At 50.4% G+C, this 18,679-nt stretch overlaps 1 protein-coding gene across 7 annotated transcripts in view; it reads left to right on the top strand.

Annotated features, from left to right (window-relative positions):
- The window catches only part of prdm10 (PR domain containing 10), a 371,372-nt gene that overhangs the window by 332,742 nt on the left and 19,951 nt on the right, over positions 1-18,679 (top strand). For all 7 annotated transcript variants that reach the window (XM_072486852.1, XM_072486855.1, XM_072486851.1 and 4 more), the window contains 2 exons: positions 2,340-2,483; positions 15,715-15,883. In XM_072486852.1, the coding sequence (XP_072342953.1) occupies positions 2,340-2,483; positions 15,715-15,883 (313 nt within the window). The remainder of the gene's footprint in view (positions 1-2,339; positions 2,484-15,714; positions 15,884-18,679) is intronic.

Raw genomic sequence — 18,679 nt, 5'->3', positions numbered from 1 at the left:
TCCTCACAGAAGAGGGAGGAGCTTGACTCTGCTTCTGATGGGAATGGAACCGTGCCATTTGGCCCCCTCTCTATGCGAACATGCTGTGTTCCAGAGCTTTGCACCTTGTGGGTTCTTAACTGAAGACTTGTGCTACTCCCTGGAGCTGTGTATTAGGATCTGTTGATGCTGGAATCTGGTGAGCCTCATCAATTGCCCCCAAATTCATCAATCCTTCTTTGCTGAAAGCTGTGGATTGAAACAATTTGGACTGAATGGACATCTTCCTATAAACCCGGACATCTTCCTATAAACCCAAATTAGGGTTGTTTTAAGATAAAAAATTGATCAGGGAAACAAATAAGAAGTAGGATGAAGAGTTGACCATTCGGCCCTTCGAGCCTGCTGTTCTATTCAGTAAGGTCATGGTTTAATAATTGGCAAACTATCTTAATTTTCTTGGGACTGCTTCGATGGTTTAGAGAGTTTATCCAGTAAACAGGCCAGCAGCCTGGGTGAAGCCAGCTTGCTGGAGTGTCAGTGTGTTGTTACAGTCAGCCTCAGAGTCTCTGGCTGGATGGGGTGTATCTGCTAAGGCTGCTGTTTCTACTTAGTATCCAGTAAACACTGCAAAGATGATTGATGCAGGTAGGGCAGTGGATGTTGTCTATATGGACTTCAGTAAGGCCTTTGACAAGGTCCCTCATGGTAGACTAGTACAAAAGGTGAAGTCACACGGGATCAGGGGTGAGCTGGCAAGTTGGATACAGAACTGACTAGGTCATAGAAGGCAGAGAGTAGCAATGGAAGGATGCTTTTCTAATTGGAGGGCTGTGACCAGTGGTGTTCCGCAGGGATCAAACAAGGTTTAACTGATCATGGGTATAAGACGAGGAAGTGGTCAGATGAAAGACAAAACCCAGCTTCTCAGATGATGTTCTTTGTTTGCTTAAAGGGTGAGAGTCAGAATTGGGCTTTTTATAGGTCAAATATCCTCCCAGCACTGCTGGGTCCAACATCTTCCCATCTGTATTCAGGATGAGTTGGTGCATTGAGGTCAGAAACGTGGAAAAAAGGATGATGGTTGTTTTAGGTTGTGAGTTACGATATTGTCATGACAGGGATCAAACCGTTGCTGTTTGTAGTATATATAAATGATTTGGAGGAAAATGTAACTGGTCTGATCAGTAAGTTTGCAGATGACACAAAGGTTAGTGGAATTGCGGATAACAATGAGGACTGTCAGAGGATAGAGCAGGATTTAGCTTGTTTGGAGACTTGGGCGGAGAGATGACAGATGGAGTTTAATCCGGACAAATGTGAGGTAATGCATTTTGGAAGGTCTAATGCAGGTAGGGAATATACAGTGAATGGTAGAACCCTCAAGAGTATTGAAAGTCAGAGAGATCTAGGTGTACAGGTCCACAGGTCACTGAAAGGGGCAACACAGGTGGAGAAGGTAGTCAAGAAGGCATACGGCATGCTTGCCTTCATTGGCCGGGGCATTGAGTATAAGAATTGGCAAGTCATGTTGTAGCTGTATAGAACCTTAGTTAGGCCACACTTGGAGTATAGTGTTCAATTCTGGTCGCCACAGTATCAGAAGGATGTGGAGGCTTTAGAGAGGGTGCAGAAGAGATTTACCAGAATGTTGCCTGGTATGGACGGCATTAGCTATGAGGAGCGGTTGAATAAACTCTGTTTGTTCTCACTGGAACGACGGAGGTTGAGGGGCGACCTGATAGAGGTCTACAAAATTATGAGGGGCATAGACAGAGTTGATAGTCCGAGGCTTTTCCCCGTGGTAGAGGGGTCAATTACTAGGGGGCATAGGTTTAAGGTGCGAGGGGCAAGGTTTAGAGTAGATGTACGAGGCAAGTTTTTTTACACAGAGGGTAGTGGGTGCCTGGAACTCGCTGCCGGAGGAGGTGGTGGAAGCAGGGATGATAGTGATATTTAAGGGGCATCTTGACAAATACGTGAATAGGATGGGAATAGAGGGATACGGACCCAAGAAGTGTAGAAGATTGTAGTTTAGTCGGGCAGCATGGTCGGCACGGGCTTGGAGGGCCAAAGGGCCTGTTCCTGTGCTGTACATTTCTTTGTTCTTTGTTTGCTTAAAGGGTGAGAGTCAGAATTGGGCTTTTTATAGGTCAAATATCCTCCCAGCCCTGCTGGGTCCAACATCTTCCCATCTGTATTCAGGATGAGTTGGTGCATTGAGGTCAGAAACGTGGAAAAAAGGATGATGGTTGTTTTAGGTTGTGAGTTACGATATTGTCATGACATGAGGTGATGCTAGTGTTGCTGTTCTGATTGTGAGACCATTAATCCCTCTTACTGTGCCAATATCATTTCAGGCATCCTCCCCACAACAGAATCAGCATTCCACCGTGGATGTCAGCCAGCTGCACGATCCTCATGCTTTTGCACAGCACTCCGTTCAGGTCCAGCATGTACAAGTAGCAGATCAGTCCAGTGCCATGGCCCCCACTGGCTCCCAGGTAACACTGTTTGGGATAGCGCACAACAGATTTACTGCAGGCCAAGTTGGGAATGTTGAGGCAAGGGAAGGATTTACGGTTCTACAATACACTCCACTTGAGCAAACTGGCACCAGATCTCATCCCTGGGAACGTCTATCATCTGAGAAGCTGGGTTTTTCTTTCATCTGACCACTTCCTCGTCTTATACCCATGATCAGTTAAACCTTGTGCCGAAGGTTTCAATTTGTTTCCTTGGCACATGCTCTCAAATTGTAAAATTTAACTTAATTTTTTGCTCCCTCTCTCCAGATCCTGAAGCAAAATGTCCAGTGATGGTTCTGGACATGCTTTATGTGGTAAATGCTCACGTGCCTTTTCCAGATGAACACAAGTGTCCACTGTGATTCATAAACATGAATGCCAGCGTTGTCCATCTACACTAACCACTGGTGCCAACAGTGCATCCTTCATGCCAGGAGCAGGCCATTGTAACTTAGGTTTTCCTAAATAGTAGTGAATGCACTTCAGAAGTAGAGGTGTGTCTAACAGAGGGAAAATATACCGTAAATGGCAAAACTCTTAACAATACAGAAAGTCAGAGAGATCTGGGTGTGCAGTTTCACAAATCTTTGAAGGTGGCAACACAAGTAAACAAGGTAGTCAAGAAAGCATACAGAATGCTTGTCTTCATTAGACGGGGCATTGAGTATAAAAACTGGCAAGTCATGCTGCAGTGGATAGAACCTTGGTAAGGACCCTTGCAATATTGCGCACAATTCTGGCCGCCATACTACCAGAAGGTTGAGGCTTTGAAGAGGGTGCAGAGGAGAGCTGAGGGTTTTGGCAAAGGTTGGTATCATGACCGGTGCAGGCTTGGAGGGCCGAAGGGCCTGTTCCTGTGCTGTATTGTTCTTGGTTCTTTGATAAAGTGCTAGCTAAATACAAGTTCTATTTTCTTTATTTTACAGCTCCACTAGGTAGTCATTGCAAGTATCTTGGATTTAATTTTGTTAGATTCAGCTTTATCCTTCGGTTGTCCCACGGGGTATTTATGAAATGCTTTTCCCGTCTTTGTGACATTTGTCAGGCTGGATCATTAGTGTGTTTGTGTTTCAGCTCCTCAGTCTGCGTTTCCTCTGACCCCATGAGTTCCTTATAAATGACCGAAACCCTCCCTTCTCCCAGCCACATTATGGAAACTACCCTATCCTGTATCCCCCTTGGTGATAGGAGCGGGAAAGTTGAGACCTGCCTGTGTAGGAAGTCCCTCGCCTGCAAGTACCTAAACTCGTTCCCTCCCACCTCCCATCAATTCAAATTTCTGTTCCAATTCCCTCAGGCTGGGAAAGCTCCATTCTCTAAACATATCTCCCACCCTCTCGATCTCTGCTCTCTGCCATCTCCAGAACCCTCCATCTAGTCTCCCCCGGGCAAACCGGTGATTATTGCAGATTGAAGACCAGACCGATGCTCCCTCTGCTCCCACGTCTCCTTCATTGCCCTCAGACTCTCAGGGCCGCCACCACCACGGGGCTGGTAGGATACCGTGCCGGCGAGAATGGCAGAGGCGCCGCTCATTATCTTGTGAAGGGCAACTAGAGGTTTATAAGATGATGAGGGGGATAGATAGAGTGGACGTTCAGAGACTATTTCCTTGGGTGGATGTAGCTGTTACAAGGGGGCATCACTATAAGATTCAGGATGGGAGATATAGGAGGGATGTCAGAGGTAGGTTCTTTACTCAGAGAGTGGTTAGGGTGTGGAATGGACTGCCTGCTGTGATAGTGGAGTCGGACACTTTCGGAACTTTCAAGCGGTTATTGGATAGGCACATGGAGCACACCAGAATGACAGGGGGTGGGATAGCTTGATCTTGGTTTCGGACAATGCTCGGCACAACATCGAGGGCCGAAGGGCCTGTTCTGTGCTGTGATGTTCGATGTTACCAACGCCCCCAAACTAGAACCCTTACATGATGCCGCCTCTACTCGCTCCCACATCGACCCCCCACCACCAACCACCACCACCCACTTCCTAATCATGGCTATATTCGCCGCCCAGTAATAATTACTAAAGTTCGGAGCACCAGCCTGCCCTTCCCCCGGCTGTACTCCAGCATTTCCTTTTTAACTCGCGGGGTCTTACTCGCCCTTACAAAGCCAGAGATCACCTTGTTGACCCGTTTTAAAAAAGGACCGTGGAATAAAGATGGGGAGACACTGAAACACAAACAGGAATCTCGGGAGGACCGTCATTTTCACTGTCTGTACCCTCCCAGCCAGAGACAGCGGGAGCACGTCCCACCTTCGAAAATCCTCCTTCATTTGGTCTACTAGTCTGGCCAGATTTAGCTTGTGCAGCCGTTTCCATTCCGCGCCACCTGGATGCCTAGGTACCGGAGGCTTCCCCCCCACCACTCTAAACGGCAGCTCCCCCAATCGCCTCTCCTGCCCCTTTGCCTGGACTGCGAACATCTCACTTTTCCCCATGTTCAATTTGTAACCCGAAAACTGGCCAAAATCCCCGAGAATTCTCATAATTTCTTCCATCCCTTCCTATGAGAGCAGCTCGTCTGCGTATAGCGAGACTCTGTGTTCCACCGCCCCGGACCAGTCCCTTCCAGCCCCTTGAGACTCTCAACGCAATTGCCAGCGGCTCTGTGGCCAGTGCGAACAACAGAGGGGAGAGGGGGCATCCCTGCCTCGTCCCCTGGTGCAGCTTAAAATAGCCCAATGTCAACCTATTTGTCCGAACACTCGCCATGGGCGCCTGATACAGCAGCCTAACCCAGTCAATGAAGCCCCGTCCAAATCCAAACCGTCCCAGTACCTCCCACAGATAATCCCATTCCACCCGATCAAATGCCTTCTGCATCCATTGCGACCACTACCTCTACGTCCCTAACCTCTGGGGGCATCATAATTACATTCAGCAGCCTTCTTACATTGGCCGCCAACTGCCTACCCTTAACAAATCCTGTCTGGTCCTCCCCAATCACGTCCGGCACGCAGTCTTCAATCCTTGAGGACAAGATCGTAGCCAACAGTTTGGCGTCTACATTTAGTAGGGAGATTGGTCTGTAGGACCCATCGTCAGGTGAAGCCCCCCCTCTCTCCCTTGCCCCATTAAATGTCCCCATCAGCAGTGACCCCAGTATCCCTGAGAACTATTTGTAAAACTCCACTGGGTACCCATCCGGTCCCAGGGCTGTACCCGACTGCATGGCCTTCAGCCCTTCTGCTATCTCTTCCAACCCGATCGGGGCCCCCAGCCCTTCTACCGACTCTTCGTCAACCTTCGGGAACCTCAGCCCCCTAAGAGTTGCCTCATCCCCTCCGGCCCAGCTGGGGATTCTGACTCATACAGCCTGCTGTTGAATTCCTTAAACGCTTTATTGACCCCAGCTGAATCTCCGACCCGGTTCCCATCCATGCCCCTTACTTTCCCAAGCTCCCTGGCTGCCTCCAACTTTCTAAGCTGCTGCGCAAGCATTCTGCTGGCCTTTTCCCCATATTCCTAAATCACCCCCCTCGCCTTCCTCAGCTACTCCACCACCTTCCCTGTAGCTAACAAGCCAAACTCCACCTGTAGCCTCTGTCATTCCCTTAGAAGCCCTGCCTCTGGGGTCTCTGCATAACTCCTGTCGACCTGTGGTATTTCCTTTATCAGTCGGTCCGTCTCTGCTCTGCCTACCTTCTCCCTGTGGGCCCGTATCGAGATCAGCTTCCCTCTAACCACCGCCTTCAGTGCCTCCCAGACTACTGCAGCCGAAACTTCCCCCGTGTCGTTGACTTCCAGATAGTTCTGGATGCATTTCCTCAGCCGCCCACACACCTCCTCATCCGTTAAAAGTCCAAAGTCCAGCCTCCAGTGCGGGCGTTGGCCACCCTCTTTGCTCACCTGTAGGTCAACCCAGTGCGGGGCATGATCCGAGATCGTGATCTCTGAATACTCAGTGTCCACTACCCCCGTCAGTAAAGCCCATTCAGGATGAAAAAAGTCAATCCGGAGTACACTTTATGCACGTGCGAGTAGAAGGAAAACTCCTTCACTCTTGGCCGCCCAAATGTCCATGGGTTCACCCCCCCCCCCCCCCCCCCCCCCCCCCCCACCTGCTCCATAAACCCCTTTAGCTCCTTTGCCATTGCTGGCACCCTGCCTGTCCTTGAGCTAGAGCGGTCTAGCCCTGGGTTACTGACTGTGTTGAAGTTCCCGCCCATGACCAGCTTATGCGAATCCAGGTCCAGGATCTTCCCCAACATCCTCCTTATGAACTCCACATCATCTCAATTTGGCGCGTACACATTCACGAGTACCAATGGCAGCCCCTCCAGTTTCCCACTAACATCCGCAACTGTTCTTCCCGCCTCGCGTGACACTCGCTTGTTGATCAGGATCGCGACCCCTCTAGTCTTAAAGTCCAGCCCCGAGTGGAAAACCTACCCGACCCATCCCTTCCTTAATCTGACCTGGTCAGTTACTTTTTAAAAAAAATATATTTTATTCAAAATTTTGTGGCCAAACTTAACAGTACATAGTTTTTCTTTTGAACAACAACAAAGCAATATAAATAACCGTGGCCAATTTTAAACAAAGAAATAAATAATATATAAACAGAAACATAAACAAAACTGAGTGGCAACTGTCTTGTCAAAAATAGTTACCCTTCAAAGATACAATCCAATATACATTACCTATAACAAGTGTCTATACATATACAATGACATCCCTGAGAGTCCGTCCGGTTCTCCCCCCCCCCCCCGGTTGCTGCTGTTGTCATCTTCTTTTCCATTCCCTCTATCTTTCTGTGAGGTAGTCGACGAACGGTTGCCACCGCCTGATGAACCCTGGAGCCGAACCCCTTAATACGAACTTGATCCGTTCTAACTTTATAAACCCTGCCATGTCGTTTATCCAGGTCTCCACACCCGGGGGTTTGGCTTCCTTCCACATTAACAATATCCTGCGCCGGGCTACTAGGGACGCAAAGGCCAAAACATCAGCCTCTCTCGCCTCCTGCACTCCCGGCTCTTCTGCAACCCCGAATATAGCCAACCCCCAGCTTGGTTCGACCCGGACCCCCACCACCTTCAAAAGCACCTTTGCCACCCCCACCCAGAACCCCTGTAGTGCCGGGCATGACCAGAACATGTGGGTGTGATTCGCTGGGCTTCTCGAGCACCTCCCACACCTATCCCCTACCCCCCAAAATTTACTGAGCCGTGCTCCAGTCATATGCGCCCTGTGTAGAACCTTGAATGTATCAGGCTTAGCCTGGCACACGAGGACGATGAGTTTACCCTACGTAGGGCGTCAGCCCACAGCCCCTCCTCAATCTCCTCCCCCAGCTCTTCTTCCCATTTCCCTTTCAGCTCATCTACCATGATCTCCCCCTCGTCCCTCATTTCCCTATATATGTCCGACACCTTACCATCCCCCACCCATGTCTCTGAGATCACTCTTTCCTGCACCCCCTGCGTCGGGAGCTGCGGGAATTCCCTCACCTGTTGCCTCGCGAAAGCCCTCAGTTGCATATACCGAAATGCATTCCCTTGGGGCAACCCATATTTTTCCATCAGCGCACCCAGACTCGCAAACGTCCCATCTACGAACAGATCTTTCAATTGTACTACCCCAGCTCTTTGCCATGCTCCAAATCCCCCATCCATTCTCCCCGGAACAAACCTATGGTTATTTCTTATCGGGGACCGCTCCGAGGCTCCCGTCTTTCCCCTATGCCGTCTCTGCCCCCAAATTTTCAATGTAGCCACCACCACCGGGCTTGTGGTGTATTTCTTCGGTGAGAACGGCAACGGCGCCGTCACCATTGCTTGTAGGCTAGTCCCCCTGCAGGACGCCCTCTCCAATCTCTTCCACGCCGCTCCCTCCCCTTCTCCCATCCACCTACACACCATTGAAACATTGGCGGCCCAGTAATAGTCGTTTAGGCTCGGTAGTGCCAACGCCCCCCTGTCCCTACTACGCTGCAAAAATCCCCTCCTCACTCTCGAAGTCTTCCCGGCCCACACAAAACTCATAATACTCTTCTCGATTCTCTTGAAAAAAGCCTTTGTGACCACCACCGGGAGGCACTGAAACACAAAAAGGAATCTCGGGAGGACCACCATTTTAACCGCCTGCACCCTACCTGCCAGTGACAGGGACACCATGTCCCATCTCTTAAAGTCCTCCTCCATCTGTTCCACCAACCGCGTTAAATTAAGCCTGTGTAATGTACCCCAATTCTTGGCTATCTGGATCCCCAAGTACCGGAAGTCCCTTGTTACCTTCCTCAACGGTAAATCCTCTATTTCCCTGCTCTGCTCCCCTGGATGCACCACGAACAACTCACTTTTCCCCATGTTCAATTTATACCCTGAAAAATCCCCAAACTCCCCAAGTATCCGCATTATCTCTGGCATCCCCTCCGCCGGGTCCGCCACATACAACAACAAATCATCCGCATATAAAGATACCCGGTGTTCTTCTCCTCCCCTGAGTACTCCCCTCCACTTCCTGGAACCCCTCAATGCTATGGCCAGGGGCTCAATCGCCAATGCAAACAATAACGGGGACAGAGGACATCCCTGCCTCGTCCCTCTATGGAGCCGAAAGTAATCAGACCCCCGTCCATTCGTGACCACGCTCGCCATCGGAGCCCTATACAACAACTGTACCCATCTGATATACCCATCTCCAAAGCCAAATCTCCTCAGCACCTCCCACAAATAATCCCACTCCACTCTATCAAATGCTTTCTCGGCATCCATCGCCACCACTATCTCCGCTTCCCCCTCTGGTGGGGGCATCATCATTACCCCTAGCAGCCTCCGTATATTTGTGTTCAGCTGTCTCCCCTTCACAAACCCAGTTTGGTCCTCATGAACCACCCCCGGGACACAATCCTCTATCCTCGTTGCCATTACCTTGGCCAGAATCTTAGCATCCACATTCAGGAGGGCAATGGGCCTATAGGACCCGCATTGCAGCGGGTCTTTTTCCTTCTTTAGGAGGAGCGATATCGTTGCCTCTGACATAGTCGGGGGCAGCTACCCCCTTTCCCTAGCCTCATTAAAGGTTCTCATCAGTAGCGGGGCCAGCAAGTCCATTTATTTCCTATAGAATTCCACTGGGACTCCGTCTGGTCCCGGGGCCTTCCCCGCCTGCATGCTTCCAATCCCTTTCACTACTTCCTCCGTCTCAATCTGTGCTCCCAGTCCCACCCTCTCCTGCTCCTCCACCTTAGGAAATTCCAGCTGATCCAGAAAGCACATCATTCTCTCCTTCCCTTCCGGGGGCTGAGCTTCATATAATCTTTCATAAAATGCCTTGAACACTCCATTCACTCTCTCCGCTCTCTGCTCCATCTCTCCCTCCTCATCTCTCACCCCCCCTATCTCCCTCGCTGCTCCCCTTTTCCTCAGTTGGTGGGCCAGCAACCTGCTCGCCTTCTCCCCATATTCGTACTGTACACCCTGTGCCTTCCTCCATTGTACCTCTGCCTTACCCATAGTCAACGAGTCAAACTCTATATGTAGCCTTTGCCTTTCCCTGTATAGTCCCTCCTCCGGTGCCTCCGCATATTGCCTGTCCACCCTCAAAAGTTCTTTCAACAACCGCTCCCTTTCCCTACCCTCCTGCTTTCCTTTATGTGCCCTGATAGATATCAGCTCCCCTCTAACCACAGCCTTCAACGCCTCCCAGACCACTCCCACCTGAACCTCCCCATTGTCATTGAGTTCCAAGTACCTTTCAATAAACCCCCTCACCCTTAAACACACCCCCTCATCTGCCAATAATCCCATGTCCATTCTCCAGGGTGGGTGCTGTTCTTTTTCTTCCCCTATCTCCAGGTCCACCCAATGTGGAGCGTGGTCCGAAATAGCTATAGCCGTATACTCCGTCCCCGTCACCTTCGGGATTAGTGCCCTTCCCAAAACAAAAAAGTCTATCCGTGAATAGACTTTGTGGACATAGGAGAAAAACGAAAACTCCTTACTCCTCGGTCTACCAAATCTCCAGGGGTCTACTCCTCCCATCTGCTCCATAAAGTCCTTGAGCACCCTAGCTGCAGCCGGCCTCCTTCCGGTCCTGGACCTCGATCTGTCCTGCCCTGGGTCCAGCACCGTATTAAAATCTCCACCCATTACCAACTTTCCCGCCTCTAGGTCCGGGATGCGTCCCAACATACGCCTCATAAAATTGGCATCATCCCAGTTCGGCTTTTTGCGTCTAGCCCCGAATGAAACACCTGCCCCACCCATCCTTTGCGGAGTCTGACTTGGTCTATCAGTTTCAGATGCGTCTCCTGCAGCATAACCACATCTGCCTTAAGTTTTTTTAGGTGTGCGAGTACCCGTGCCCTCTTAATCGGCCCGTTCAGCCCTCTCACATTCCACGTGATCAGCCGAGTTGGGGGGCTCTTTACCCCCCCCCCTTGTCGACCAGCCATCTCCTTTTTCAATCCAGCTCCGCTCCCGGTTCCCACGTAGCCGTATCTCCCCCTAACGGTGCCCTCCCGCCCCGACCACCCCACCCCATACCAGCTCCCCCTTCTCCCCAGCAGCAGCAACCCAGTTAACCCCCCCCCCGCTAGATCCCTTTCAAGCGTAATTGCACCCCCCATGTTGCTCCCAGAAGTCAGCAAACTCTGGCCGACCTCGGCTTCCCCCCGTGACCTCGGCCCCCACTGTGCGAGGCCCCCTCCTTCCTGCTTCCCTGTTCCTGCCATGATTACCATAACGCGGGAACAAAGCCCGCGCTACCCATTTGGCCCCGCCCCCAATGGCCGGCGCCCCCAGCTCCCCATCCTCCCTCCCCCCCCTCCCCCACGACATGGGGAAGAGAGAAAAGTTACAGGGTCGCAGGATTAACAACTTCGGAAATCATCTCTTCCCCCATTTCCCCCCCCTTCACCCCACGTAAACACCCCACCACTTTGTCCCAAACGTTCTTTTTCTAGCCCGCTTGTTCCAGTTTCTCATCGACAATAAATGTCCACGCCTCTTCTGCCGTTTCAAAGTAGTGGTGTTTCCCTTGATGTGTGACCCACAGTCTTGCCGGCTGCAGCATTCCAAATTTAACCTTTTGTGCAGCACCGCCTTGGCCCGATTAAAGCTTGCCCTCCTTCTCGCCACCTCCGCACTCCAATCTTGATATACTGCGTTCTCCCACCTACTGCTCCGGGTTTTCTTTGCCCATCTGAGGACCACCTCTCTGTCCTTATATCGGAGAAATCTCACCACTATGGCTCGAGGAATTTCTCCAGCCCTCGGTCTTCGCGCCATAACTCGATAAGCTCCCTCCACCTCCAACGGGCCCATCGGGGCCTCCGATCCCATTAACGAGTGAAGCATCGTGCTCACATATGCCCCGACGTCCGCCCCTTCTGCACCTTCGGGAAGACCAAGAATCCTTAAATTCTTCCTCCTCGCATTATTCTCCAGCACCTCCAGCCTTTCCACACACCTTTTGTGTTGTGCCTCGTGCATCTGTCTTCACCACCAGGCCCTGTATGTCGTCCTCATTCTCAGCAGCCTTTGCCTTCACGACCCGGAGCTCCTGCTCCTGGGTCTTTTGCTCCTCCTTTAGCCCTTCAATCGCCTGTAATATCGGGGCCAACAGCTCCTTCTTCATCTCCTTTTTAAGTTCTTCCACGCAGCGCCGCAGGAACTCTTGTTGGTCAGGGCCCCATATTAAACTACCACCTTCCGACGCCATCTTGCTTTGTGCTTGCCTTCCTGGCCGCTGCTCTAGAGGATCCACCGCAATCTGGCCACTTTTCTCTCCTTTTCCCATCCGTGTCCAGGGGGGATTCCCTTCTGGTTTACCGCACAGTGTTTTTAGCCGTTAAAATTGCCGTTGGGGCTCCTATTAAGAGCCCAAAAGTCCATTCCACCGGGAGCTGCCGAAACGTGCGACTTAGCTGGTCATCGCCGCACCCGGAAGTCCCTGGTCAGTTACTCTAAGGTGTGTCTCCTGCAACATTGCCATGTCTGCCTTCAGTCCCCTCAAATGCGCGAACAAGCGTGCCCTCTTAACCGGCCCATTTAGCCCTCTTACGTTCCATGTGATCAGCCGAGTTGGGGGGCTCTTTACCCCCCCCCCCGTCGACAGTTGCATCCCCTGGTTGGGGGGCTTCTCGACCCCCCACCCCCTGCCGATCAGCCATCACCTTTTTTGGGCCAGTCTCCAGCCCGCGCCCCATGCATCCACAGGCTCGCCCCCAGGCAGCCTCCGTTCCCGACCTCCCTGTTGTCCCACAGCAAAAGCAAAACATTGCCCCCCCCCCCCAGTAACAGCACTATACAAACAGCCCCCTTCAACAAGCATAACATCTGCTCACCCCCCATGGTGCTTCTGTGAACTAGCCCACCCAGCTGACTTAGTGGCCCCCACCCATGGCACCAGACATTTTCCCACCTATTGTCCCCCCCCCCCCCCCGGGCTCGGACACTCCTATGCAAACGAAAGCAATCCCAACCCAATTGCCCAAAAGAAACACAAGGAAAAGCAAAAAGAAGATCCAACATCTAACATTCACACCTCAATCCCCCATCAGTGCAAATGCAAACTTTAACTCACACAGCTCATCTGCAGGCCCCAAATCGATGCCCCCAGAAGGCATTACAGATAATGTCCAACAACAATAACTTTTTAAACATGAACGCTGCAGCAAAGTTCACCTACACGCAGCTTCCTCGCTAGCACTCTGTGCGCCCTGTCCACCTCCAAGGGTCGGGTGAACGTCCCCTCCGCCAGTAACTTCTCGAACATACCCGCTATGTATGCCCCTTCGTCCGTTCCTTCAGATCCCTCCGGGAGACCCACGATTTTCAGGTTCTGCCGGCGGGACCTGTTCTCTAGGTCCTCCACCTTCTCCTGAAGCCTTTTCTGTTGGTCTCTCAACATCCCCACCTCCAACTCCACTGCAGCTTGGTGTTCCTCCTGCTCAGTCAGTGCCTTCTTTACTTGCTGGATCCCCCAGTCTTGAGCATCCAGTCTGAGTTCCAGCCGTGCAATCAATTCTTTAATCGGGTCCAAGCATTCCTGTTTCTGCTTGGCGAAGCCCTCCTGTATGAACTGCATCAACTGCTCCGTCGACCGCTGGGTTGTCGAACCAGAACTCTGGTCGTCCGCCATGCTTTCCCCCGCTGTAGCCTCAGCCCAAGCCTTCTCCGTTCGCCTATTTCTTCCTTTGCGAGCACTTCTGGTCCGCCTCTCCATGCACTGATGTAGGATTCCTCGTCACAGTTGCATCCAACATCAATTTTCCAAGTCAGATCCGACAGTAAATCGGGGAAAAAGGTCCAAAGCTCCGACCCGAGCGGGAGCCACCAAATGTGCAACCTACTCCTTCATAGCCGCCACCGGAAGTGTGATGAGGTTGGAACCATGTTAGAATCACGCCGGCGGGAACTCGGCTGGTCGTCCGTGGAGATTTGCAGCGGGGGCCTCCTTAACCGGCCCCCGACCAGCGCCGCGTCGACCACGCGCGTGCGACTGCCGACGATTCTCCGGTCACCGGAGAATCTCGGCACGGCATTGTTGGTCCGCCACCCTATTGTCCGCGCCGAGCGCGATTTCGGCACAGAGGCTCGGAGAATCCCGGCCATTGCCTTTAAGGTGCCCCAAAGCACTGGGATAAATGTCACTGGGAAAATGTGTTGTTCTTCTTCAAATAATGCTATGAAATCTTTTGCGCCCTGATGGGGATTGTTTGAACATCTTAGAACATAGAACATACAGTACAGAAGGAGGCCATTCTGCCCATCGAGTCTGCACCGACCCACTTAAGCCCTCACTTCCCCCCCTATCCCTGTAACCCAATAACCCCTCCGAACCTTTTTGCTCACTAAGGGCAATTTAGCATGGCCAATCTACCTAACCTGCACGTCTTTGGACTGTGGGAGGAAACCGGAGCACCCGGAGGAAACCCACGCAATCACGGGGAGAACGTGCAGACTCCGCACAGACAGTGACCCAGTGGGGAATCGAACCTGGGACCCTGGCGCTGTGAAGCCACAGTGCTATCCACTTGTGCTACCGTGCTGCCCTACCTTGTCTGAAAGATGGCACTTCTGACAGAGTAGCAATGAAGTGCCAGCCTAGATTAGAATCCATACAATTCAGATGAAGGTCATTCGGCTCTTCGAGTCTGCACCGACTCTATCTAGGCCCATTTCCGAGCCCTATCCTCAACTCCACCTAACCTTCACATCTTTGGACTGTGGGAGGAAACCGGAGCACCCGGAGGAAACCCATGCAGACATGGGAGAATGTGCAACCTCCACACAGACAGTCACCCAAGGTTGGAATTGAAACCTAGTCCCTGGCACTGAGACAGCAGTGCTAATCACCGTGCTGCCCATAAAGGATGAGATTTAGGCTTGAAGTTGAATCTTTCAGAGCCAGGTTATAGCCTGGTACCTGATGTGCAGTAAATAGAATGTCTTTACCAGAAACTCTTCTCTAGATTTAGTCCGAGACATTTCTTTTGGACACCTTGCCTCATGCAAACTTCGGTCTGCTGCCTGGTTCAGTGTGACTTGCTGTGCTCCATTTGTGTATTGAGGAAGCAAACTGACTGAGAAGGCAAGAAAGTTATCTTGAAAGTGGATATTCTGCAGGCACTTTTCCATCTCCTCCTTCCCCGCAGTCTTTGAAGAGTCTTTTGTTGTTGTGCTGTTCTTGTCTGATAAAATAACCAGAGAAACCTCAGGAACTTGCCTCATGTAGAACCTGCGCACCCGGGGGACATTTCTCATGCATAGCATCACAATGTAATCATATTCCCCAACTGATACTCCGCCCAGAAGTGTGACCAGCAGTTGGCTCACTCCAGTAGTGGGAAGAAAGTTGGATGACTTTCAATGCTAGGCAGTCTCTACGTAAGGGAGCAGATAGGGGAGAATTGTACAAGAGAAGGGTCTTGGGGCCCAACTGACAAAAACAGAGTAAATGCTTTCATGGTGATCTCACCCTGGCAGCAGCCACACTGTAAAATGCATGACATTTAGGGGAGAAATATTGTTGCACGGACAGTTCTGACGGCACTGCTTTCAGTGTTGACCTGTATGGTACAGAGTCTCCTCCGGTCTGTACCACCGAGTCAGCTGGGGTGCAGTAATCCAACAGACAACAAATGAGACAGTAATTAAGGAAGCATAAATGCTGCTTTAAATTTTGGAACAATGTTTGTTTATTAACTGATTTTCTCATGCTCTTTGGAATGTGTGTTTGATTGCAGACTGGAGGAGGTCAGCCACTGAGCCCTTCATCACAGCAGCAAGAAGAACTCAGTCCTTCTCAGGTACAGGGTGGAACATCAACACAAAATCAGGTCTTACAGCATCAACCAACAACTGCTGTACAGCATACATACCTTCCCAGCACCTGGGGGACCTATCGCAACTACTGTAAGTGGCTGTTTTAGTTCAGACAAACACTGACCACGCAGACCCAGTCAGCCTTTATCTTCTCATTAGTCTGTGCTCGCCCCCCCATCATTTCCTACAGATGAAACCAAAACACTAGCTTTATGATCTGCTAAACTCAAAAGTTGCATTGAGTTTGTCTGTTCAGAGTCCTTAAGTCAGCCAGAATTTCTAGGTTTGAACTAATTGTACACCAGTCACTCAAACACTGACAGAACTTTGCAGAACTGTAATGAGAGAGGCTGGGCAGAATCAATATAAGTAGATTGGATTTGAGATCTGTTGACTATGGGTCATATGCTTCCAATGAGTCTGGGGAGTTATTAATGGATTTAATAATAAAGAAGATGGCAGATGAAATGAATAGGTATTTTGCATCAGTCTTCACTACAGAAGACAAAGTATCATCCCAGAAATGGCTGTAAATCTGGATTTGGGAAGGAGGAAAATATAAAGTTGCCCATCTTAGAAGGAGGAATAAAAAAAGAAGCAAATTATTTAAATGATGGGAGATTTCAGAGCGTTGAGATGCAGAGGGATCTGGGTGTCCTAGTGCATGAACCGCTAATGGTTAGTATGCAGGTTCAGCAAGTAATTAGAAAAGCTAATAGAATGTTATTGTTTATTGTGAGGGGAATTAAATACAAAAGTAGGGAGGTTATGCTTCAGTTGTACAGGGCATTGGTGAGGCCACATCTGGAGTATTGTGTACAGTAATGGTCTCCTTATTTAAGGAAGGATAGAAATGCGTTGGAAGCAGTTCAGAGAAGTTTTACCAGATTAACACCTGGAGTTAGGTGGGTTGTGTTATGAGGAAAGGTTGGACAGGCTAGTCTTGTATCTGCTGGAGTTTTGAAGAGTTTAGAAGAGAAAGAGGTGACTTGGTTGAAACACATGAGATCCTGAGGGTATTGACAGGGTGGATGTGGAAAGGATGTCTCCTCTTATGGGAAAATCTAGAACAGGAGCCAATGTTTAAAACTACGTGACGACCCATTTAAGACAGAGATGAGGAAAACGCGTGGTTCGGTTGGAGCAGTAATTGGATGCACTTAGGAGCATGCAGGTGACGGAAAGCGTCATAGATTTCAAGGCAGAGAAAAAGCAGGAAGGCAGTGCAGGTGTCCCCTGCAGTCATCTCCCTCTAAAACAGGTATTCCGTTTTGGATACTGTTGGGGGCGATGGCTCACCAGGGGAAGGCAGCAGTAGCCAGGTTCATGGCACCGTGGGTGGCTCTGCTGTACAGAAGGGCGGGAAAAAGAGTGGAAGGGCTATAGTCATAGGGGATTCAATTGAAAGGGGAGTAGATAGGCGGTTCTGAGTCGAAAACGAGACTTCCGAATGGTATGTTGCCTCCCAGGTGCACGGGTCAGGGATGTCTCAGATAGGCATCAGAACATTCTGAAGGGGGAGGGTGAACAGCCAGTTGTCGTGGTGCAGATAGGCACCAATGATATAGGTTAAAAACGGGATGAGGTCCTACAAACAGAATTTAGGGAGTTCGGAGCGAAGTTAAAAAGTCGGACCTCAGAGGTAGTAATCTCAGGATTGCTACCAGTGCCACGTGGTAGTCAGAGTAGAAATGAAAGAATAGGCAGGATTAATGCGTGGCTTGAGAGATGGTGCAGGAGGGAGAGGTTCAGATTTTTGGGACATTGGGGGAGGTGGGACGACTACAAATTGGACGCTCTGCACCTGGGCCGGACTGGAACCAATGTCCTTGGGGGTGCTTTTGCTAATGCTGTTGGGGAGGGTTTAAACTAATGTGGCAGGGGGGTGGGAATCAAATGAGGAGGTTAGTGGACAGTAAGGAGGTAGTAACTAAAGCCTGTAAGGAACTAGATCATGAAGTCAGCGTGACTAAGGGGAAGAGTAGGCAGGGAGCAGATGATGAACGCAAAGGGACTGGTGGTATGAGGTGCATTTGTTTTAATGCAAGAAGTGTAGTAGGTAAGGCAGATGAACTTAGGGTTTGGATTAGTTTCTGGGAGCATGATGTTATTGCTATTACTGAGACTTGGTTGAGGGAAGGGCATGATTGGAAACTAAATATCCCAGGATATCGATGCTTCAGGCGGGATAGAGAGGGAGGTAAAAGGGGTGGAGGAGCTGCATTACTGGTCAGAGAGGATATCACAACTGTGCTGAAGGAGGGCACTATGGAGGACTCGAGCAGTGAGGCGATATGGGCAGAGGTCAGAAATAGGAAGTGTGCGGTAACAATGTTGGGGCTGTACTGCAGACCTCCCAACAGCGAGCGTGAGATAGATGTACAAATATGTAAACAGATTATGGAAAGATGTAGGAGCAACAGGGTGGTGGTGATAGGAGATTTTAATTTTCCCAACATTGACTGGGATACACTTAATGTGAGAGGTCTAGATGGAGCAGAATTTGTAAGGAGCAGCCAGGAGGGCTTTCTAGAACAGTATGTAAATAGTCCAACTCGGGAAGGGGCCATATTGGACCTGGTGTTGGGGAATGAGCCCAGCCAGGTGGTTGAAGTTTCAGTCGGGGATTACTTTGGGAATAGTGATCACAATTCCGTAAGTTTTAGAATACACATGGACAAAGATGAGAGTGGTCCGAAAGGAAGAGTGCTAAATTGGGGAAAGGCCAAGTATAACAAAATTCGGCAGGAGCTAGGGAATGTGGATTGGGAGCAGCTGTTTAAGGGTAAATCCACATTTGAAATGTGGGAGTCGTTTGAGGAAATGTTGATTAGAGTGCAGGACAGACATGTCCCTGTGAAAATGAGGGATAGATATGGCAAGATT

This window comes from Scyliorhinus torazame, chromosome 21 (assembly GCF_047496885.1).
Source record: "Scyliorhinus torazame isolate Kashiwa2021f chromosome 21, sScyTor2.1, whole genome shotgun sequence".
NCBI classification, from domain to species: Eukaryota; Metazoa; Chordata; class Chondrichthyes; order Carcharhiniformes; family Scyliorhinidae; genus Scyliorhinus; species Scyliorhinus torazame.
Note: the sequence above shows the minus strand (reverse complement) of the source record. Positions and strands in the feature narration are given on the sequence as shown.